The following is a 7,871-nucleotide window of genomic DNA, read 5'->3' as shown; positions in this document are numbered from 1 at the left end:
GCAGGCTGGGAGAGGGAGGGTAGTGCAGGCTGGGAGAGGGAGGGTAGTGCAGGCTGGGAGAGGGAGGGTAGTGCAGGCTGGGAGAGGGAGGGTAGTGCAGGCTGGGAGAGTAGTGTGAGCTGAGGAGCAGTCAAGTTGGTCTTTGACTTCTGCTCTGCAGGCACCAGTGGTACATGGGTCGTCACTGCTGTCACCAAGGAGACAGCCGGAGCGGGAGGGAAAACAAGAGAAAAATAGGCTTTTGAGTAACAACTCATATAAACAAACAATCACTCAACGGCAACTACCAAACAAAAGTGGCTCGCAACTTTAAATGATTGATATGTGATTAACAGACCTGTAGTATTGTCAGCAGCAGCACTGGTGAGGGGGTTGTTCCTCATCATTTTCAGAGACTCCAGGAGGGGGTTGGCTGCAGGGGTGTTGGTGACGGGGTAGGCTGGGGCCGTGTTGACGGTGCTTGAGGGGACGGGGTCCAGGTTGATGACAGGGATAGGAGCCGCCACACTAGCAGGCATTGATACGGTAAGATGGCTAGCCAGCAGGGTGGGTGTGGGGTTGTCTGACACGGGAGGCTTAGAAGATGTGGTCACTACTGGAGCAGGCTTCTCTGGCTCTGGAACAAAAGAAATGGCCCAAAATCAATATCTTATTCGTTTTTTGGGACACTGGTTTAGAAAAGTTGGGAATTGGCAATACTCACCAGGCTCTTTGAGGACTGTGTTGATCTGGCTGAGAGCAGCTTTCTTCTCCTGATCCAGGTCTTTCACCGTGATGGTGTAGCCCAACTCAGGAGGTGGAGGCTGCAGAGACAACATCAATGTTAATACTCCCTGTCTGTCAGATGATTAGCTACATGTCCCATTTGAGGACATGTTATATTATGCAGTATTTCTCACCAAAGAGATTTGGTCYCCTCTACGGCTGGACACCAGCGGAATCTTCCGTTTCCGTTTCCCACTACCGGCAGAGTCTGACGAGGCTGAAGCCACAGGGACTTCAGGGGCTGGAGACAGCTTCCCTGTAACAGGACATTGACTTAATGTGTGTCTCTTTTGGGACGTGACTAAAGCTCTGAACCTGATCGGAATAGTGGAATACGCATCATAAACATGTTCTAACCAGTGGTTGGTGCTGGGTCTGTCAATGTCTTGTCAGACCTCGCCAAGGACACGGAGCTGGGTGAGCGAGCGTCCTCTTCCCTGACATACAKAAAAAAACGGTCACAAACTGCTAGCGGCCATGACAGCTCTCATTTCATCACAGGACACAGTGTGAACCTAGAAATGTTGTCTAGAAGGAGGAGAGGGTGAATACCTGGGCTTTTTAGAGGCTCTCTCTGGGGTCTGGGACCGGGACGACCCAGGGCTGGAGAGCGGGGACAGACTGCGGGTGGAGGCTTTTTTCCACTTTAAAACAAACRTGATAATTAGGTTTAGGTTAGCACTCACCCCGGTTTTCTGACAAAATACAGCTCAGTGTAGGTCAGCTCCAGGGTTTCCATTAGRAAATTGTGGCAGTGGACAACGTGACAGGGAAGATAAAATTTTTCCGGCCATTTGAGAAATATACCAGATCCATATTCATTGGGTGCGTAACCCATTAGGGTGTCCACCCACAGTGTTCAGAATGACAGAAATCACATTTACATTATGGTAATTAATCTTAACAGAACATGCAACTCCTGTAATGAAGCAGCCAATAAAACATCCTTTTCAAACACTTCCCAAAATGCAATTTGCAGGAAAACACCATTCTAAACAGTGCACCTGATGCAAGCGGTTCCATATGTGATAGAGATGAAAATCTGTTAGAAACTTAGAAAGAGGGGGACTCTAAAGATACAACAACTATGATGGGTTGTTAATATGACTACCGTAGGATTGTGCCTTTGACTCCTGGATAACGAAAGAAATTAAATCGGCTGATTGTTTTTTGTTTATTTGTAATAATGACAATTACAACAATACTGAATGAACACTTATTTTACCTTAATATAATACATCAATAAAATCTATTTAGCCTCAAAATACAATAAGAAACACTGTCAATATTGGTTTAAATAATGCAAAAAACAAAGTGTGGAGAGAAGAAAGTAAAAGTGCACATATAGTGCCATGTAAGAAAGCTCAACGTTTAAGTTCCTTGCGCAGAACATAGAGAACATATGAAATGCTGGTGGTTCCTTTTAACATGAGTCTTCCAATATTCTCCAGGTAAGAAGTTTTAGGTTGTAGTTATAGGAATTAATAGACTATTTCTCACTATTACGATTTGTATTTCATACCTTTGACTATTGGTGTTCTGTATAGGCACTTTTAGTAATTGGCCAGTGTAACAGATTATAGCTTCCATCCCTCTCCTCGCCGGCTACCTGGGCTCGAACCAAGAACACATCGACAACAGCCACCCTCGAAGCAGCGTTACCCATGCAGAGCAAGCGGGAACAACTTACTCCAAGTCTCAGAGCGGAGTGACGTTCGAAACGCTATTAGCGCGAACCCCCGCTAACTAGCTAAGCCATTTCACATCGGTTACATCAGCCTAAACTCGGGAGTGATAGGCTTGATTCACTAAAACCACGGCAGAGCTGCTGGCAAAAACGCCACGAAAGTGCTGTTTGAATGTGTTTTTACGGAGCCTGGCTGGTGCCCACCATCGGCTCAGTCAGACTCTCTATCATAATCATACATTTAATTATAAACACACAGAAATTACGAGCCCCCTTACAGGTCACTTTCAATATGGTCGAATCCGGAAACTTCATCTCGAAAATAAAAACATTATTCTTTCAGTGAAATACAGAACCGTTCCATATTTATTTAACAGGTGGGCATCATCAGGTCTAAATTATATTCCTGTTACATTGCAGCAACCTTCAATGTTATGTCCTAACTACGCTAAAATTCTCTGGGCAAATCTAAGTTCGGCATATCGAGCCACACGGGCCCACCCAAACTTGTTGCTAACCCAACATCTCTCAAACCTTGAACAACAAAGACAAGACACCACCATACCCTGACTCTGCGTGCAATGAACACAGAGAAGTGACACAAATTCACCGGTTAATATTGCCTGCTAACCTGGATTTCCTTTTAGCTAATATGCAGGTTAAAAATATATACTCTCTGTGTAATTGATTTTAAGAAAGGCATTGATGTTTATGGTTAGGTACACGTTGGAGCACGACAGTCTCTCTTTTTTCGCGAATGCGCACTGCATCGATTATATGCAACGCAGGACCAACGCACAGATAAAACTAGTAATATCATCAACCATCGTGGTAGTCTACACTAGTGATTATGATTGATTGTTTTTATAAGATAAGTTTAATGCTAGCTAGGCAACTTACACTGGCTTCTTACTGCATTCGCGTAACAGGCGGGCTCCTCGTGAGGCAGGTGGTTAGAGCGTTGGACTAGTTAACCGTAAGGTTGCAAGATTGAATCCCTGAGCTGACAAGGTAAAAATATGTMGTTCTGCCCCTGAACAAGGCAGTTAACCCACCGTTCCTAGGCTGTCATTGAAAATAATAATGTGTTCTTAACTGACTTGCCTAGTTAAATAAAGGTGTAAAAGCTATATATATATTTTTTTTTTCTCCCCCGGCTACATCGGCATACAAAATTACCGATTTCCGATTGTTATGAAAACTTGAATCGGCCCTAATTAATCGACCATTCCGATTAATCGGTCGACCTCTAGTATAGAGTTGTGATAACAGGCAATGCAATAAACTCCAAGAATGAAAACTATATAAAAAGGATGGAATATAATAGAGAACTAGACAAAGTATTGCGATAGCCCTCATCTTTCTCGTGTTATGTGCTATGAACCGCTTCGCTCTTGGAGACATGGTAGCACCGCCGGAGGACTCTGATATCCCATGACGGCTCACATCAATTATTATATATTTTTATTAATTGAACCTTTATTTAACTAGGCAAGTCAGTTAAGAATTAAGAACAAATTCTTATTTACAATGATGGCCTAGGACCAGTGGGTTAACTGCCTTGTTCAGGGGCAGAACGACCGATTTTTACCGTGTCAGCTCAGGGAGTCGATCTAGAAACCTTTCGGTTACTGGCCCAACGCTCTAACCACTAGGCTACCTGCCACCCAAACAGCCAATATAATTGATTTGCGAGCCCCTATGAGCACAGATTTTGAGCAAAAATGTTTTACTGTTYACAATAGTTAATTGTAAAAATAAATTGAAGAATCAGAAAAGTAATTGCTCCAACTTGGGTTTTAAACCAGTCGGCATTTAAAAATCAATCATCCATATGAGTCTTGAGGTATGGCTMAAGAAGCCATATGAGAAACAGCTCTAGTGCTGTCTGAGGTGTTACTCCGCTCAAAATTGACTGTTTGTCGTGAGTGTGWTAAATAGCATACACCATGAGTAATGAAAATGCAAACAAGCCAATTCCACTAAATGATGCATATTAACCTAAATATCGATAAGCATGACTGTCAAATGTATTTCCATCGACTGGTATTGTCGATCAATGATTAAAAGCATTATTTTGCAGCGGGATTACTTTTTTCTCCAGGTCAATTTGGCTGGAAACAATTKTATTTATTAGCTTGTTGTTTATTTTATTCCTAAAAACTGCAATYAATGGCTAATGGAAACCCTGGTGAGCGCTCAACTGAACTCATAGCTGTTGATCCAAAACAGAGGAATCCCATCAGAGGTGTACTGCCCATCCCAATTATAAAAGGTACCTGAGAAACGCCTTGTGAGGAGCTGAGGGAGCTGCGGATGGAGTTGCGGACCGAGCCCAGGGTGCCGCTGGGRGTTAGGCCACAGCTCATGGAGCTGATGGAGRAGGTGCGTGACCTCTTCATTGTTGACTCCTCCACCATAGCATTCAGCCCTCGCTTCAGAGAACTGGGCCGACACAGGAGAGGAAACAGGATTTCAGGAGTGATTGGAGAGGATACAGTATTTGTATGAGATATATATATATATATATATATATATATATCTATCTCTCTCTAACATTAAGAAGACACTGAATGAAGGCACATTTGTATTCAAATTTAGTATCAGGACTTGAATCACTGAGACGGACAACTTTTTGTACAGGCATTGCTCCTACTCACTTCAGCACCAGCTGTGATGGAGCTCCATTGGGCAGCAGTGGCTCAAATGCCAAGTGAGCACTCCCACTGCTGTCATGGCGCCTAAGTGAACAAAGAGCAGGTGTACGTTRTAGACATGGTATTGTGTGGCTCTTGAAGACTGAGAGACACTAAAGTGTGAGAAGAACAATGGTACATTCCATACAACAGCATTTAATCCTGTGGTAGTCACATACCTCCTTTTGCTCTTTTGCCCTGCAGTGAAGCTCCTGTCATCTTCCACCACTCTTTTGCGACTCTCTTTGAGCACGCTCAGAACAGTCTCCCTGGAGCAGGGGTCTACAGGGGCCCCCAGGCCTGGAGAGCCAAGGACTCCCGGGGAGTTMAAATGATCAAATCTGCACACACACACAACAGCAGCAATTACAGAACAAATGTCAGTSGGGCCATCCAACAGCTAAGGATGTTTTCAAGCTTCACACAGACACTCMAATAATGTSCCACAGAACGATGACAGTAGTGTAAGATAAAGCTGCTTGCATTATCACTAACAGATCTTCAAAAAGTTTGTTATAAGAATTCAAATGAGGCAAGACAGGAACAATATGACTTACAACTGGGATCGAGTGGTGTTGTGATCTGGCCTAGCGATCTTCACTGTGACTGGACTGTGGACTGCCGGAGAGTTGCGAGGGGTGAGAATATTCTTCTTTCTGAAGCCGTCCCACTGGTTCGGGGGCAGGATGCCCACAGAGGAGGTGCCCGTCTGCTGGAGGGGGTAGTGGCGCTGGGGAGTGATGGTGAACCTGCCCATAGTGCCAAGGGGCTCCCTGTACACAACAGAGTGGCCACAGGTTTAGGTCAATGCATTCTATACAATAAACTGTCTGGCATAGATCGTTGCTAAGCTGATTTCAAATGCCACACAACAAGGACTTTAAAGTAGCAAAATAGGGTACGTTTCCTGTCAAGAGGGAGCTCTGACCAACCATTTATTTACATATCGACTTTCATAACCATATCAATGTTTTGAAATTAAATTAAAAGTAGTAACTGCAGTGATCATTACAACTTAAAAAATAATATTACTCTAGTACATTTACATTTAAGTCATTTAGCAGACGCTCTTATCCAGAGCGACTTACAAATTGGTGCATTCACCTTATGATATCCAGTGGAACAACCACTTTACAATAGTGCATCTAACTCTTTTAAGGGGGGGGGTTAGAAAGATTACTTTATCCTATCCTAGGTATTCCTTAAAGAGGTGGGGTTTCAGGTGTCTCCAGAAGGTGGTGATTGACTCCGCTGACCTGACTCCGCTGACCCTAGTAGCTAGCTAACGCATGTTCAAAACAACATTGTTACCGCTAGTCTCGTGCCATTCAGGCGTCCAAAGTACCGTATGGTCTCAATCAGGAATTGAGGGGRAAGGAACACTCCCTGCCTTGCACAGAATGGAGCCCGATAGTAACTCCCACATTTTCAAATCTTGGAGGGAATGCTAGGACGCGTTGGGGCGAAGCCGCAAGTCTTCTCAATACATTTCAAAACAAATGTTTTTATATTTACTGATAAGTAGCTACGATGATAACTTTCCTAAAGTTTAAAATCGTGTAACTGCACCATRTGTGCAACATGATCCGCAATCGAAACATTTTGTTCGGAATTTAGCACGTTGCATTGGCAAACCAGCTAACGTTGATGTGTTAGGATAACTAGCCACCGTTAGCTGGTCAGCGAAATGTTATACTAATGTTAGCTAGCTAAGTAAATATTATTTAAGTACTCACCCCCCGAATGACAGACGTCTGTTTGGAGTACTGACAGCCTGGTTGGGTCGCGCCAATCTTTCGCGTAAAGTTAGCTGTTCTCGTGCGTTGGGGTTAGCACCCGAACTTGCACCCGCTCGCGGCCTCCCAACTGAGGGAGGACTTTCTGCCTTCCCAATGTAACTTCCCATGAGTATATCCCGAGGACTGAGAAGAAATGAGTCACTGTGACCCGCGTCTTTCCGACAAATAGCGCTCTCGAAACGTCGTTGGCCAGTAAATACTACTGATTCCCTAACATCATCCTTGACAGTGCGACTCCTAACTCTTCCCGCTGTGGGTACTCCGTTTGCAATCCCTGGCAACCAGCGTCGCAGCACGGGTGGAATTCTCAGACCACGGCGTGGATGAGGGCCTAAACTAACGTAAAGAGATTCTCCGCTGTGATAATAACAGGCAACGCAACAAACTCCAAGAATAAAAGCTATGTAAAGCAATGTTGGAATATAATAGAGAACTAGACAGAATATTGCGGTAGCACAGAACACGATAGAGATAAGCGCTATTAACCGCTTCTCTCTTGAAGACATGGCGGCACCGCGCCGCCGGGAGGACTTTGATATCCCATGATGCCGCGCGTCAACATAGCCAATATAATTTMTTCGCGAGCCCCGATGAGCGCAGATTCGTAAAATAATGTTTTACTGTTTACAATATTTTATTGAAAAAAATACACCCAAGAATCAGATAAATGTAATTGCTCTAACTTGGGTATCGCACCAGCCGGCTTTAAAAAAACAAYATGATTCCTTATTCCTATATGAGAAACAATGAAGTCTATGATGAGAGCCACAGTCCTGAACCTACAACATTATGCAAATTCCAGTGATGTAAATTACTTCAGTAAAAATACTTTAAGGTTCTACTTAAGTACTATTTTGGGGTATCTGTACTTTACCATTTATATTTTTGACAGCTTTTACTTCACTCCTAAAGAAAATGTACTTT

General features: G+C 43.7%; 1 protein-coding gene across 1 annotated transcript in view; it reads right to left on the bottom strand.

Moving 5' to 3' along the window:
• Positions 1–7,516, bottom strand: part of LOC111979967 (nuclear envelope pore membrane protein POM 121) — a gene marked incomplete at its 5' end in the record, with an annotated part of 16,773 nt that extends 9,257 nt beyond the window's left edge. Inside the window, 11 exons of the mRNA XM_024010663.3 lie at positions 51–187; positions 338–616; positions 704–803; positions 900–1,021; positions 1,123–1,202; positions 1,318–1,409; positions 4,732–4,897; positions 5,113–5,193; positions 5,328–5,489; positions 5,706–5,921; positions 6,885–7,516. Coding sequence (XP_023866431.2) covers positions 51–187; positions 338–616; positions 704–803; positions 900–1,021; positions 1,123–1,202; positions 1,318–1,409; positions 4,732–4,897; positions 5,113–5,193; positions 5,328–5,489; positions 5,706–5,921; positions 6,885–7,516 — 2,067 coding nt within the window. The remainder of the gene's footprint in view (positions 1–50; positions 188–337; positions 617–703; positions 804–899; positions 1,022–1,122; positions 1,203–1,317; positions 1,410–4,731; positions 4,898–5,112; positions 5,194–5,327; positions 5,490–5,705; positions 5,922–6,884) is intronic.
• Positions 7,517–7,871: the final 355 nt, after the last annotated feature.

The sequence above is a fragment of the Salvelinus sp. IW2-2015 genome, linkage group LG20 (genome assembly GCF_002910315.2).
Source record: "Salvelinus sp. IW2-2015 linkage group LG20, ASM291031v2, whole genome shotgun sequence".
NCBI classification, from domain to species: Eukaryota; Metazoa; Chordata; class Actinopteri; order Salmoniformes; family Salmonidae; genus Salvelinus; species Salvelinus sp. IW2-2015.
Note: the sequence above shows the minus strand (reverse complement) of the source record. Positions and strands in the feature narration are given on the sequence as shown.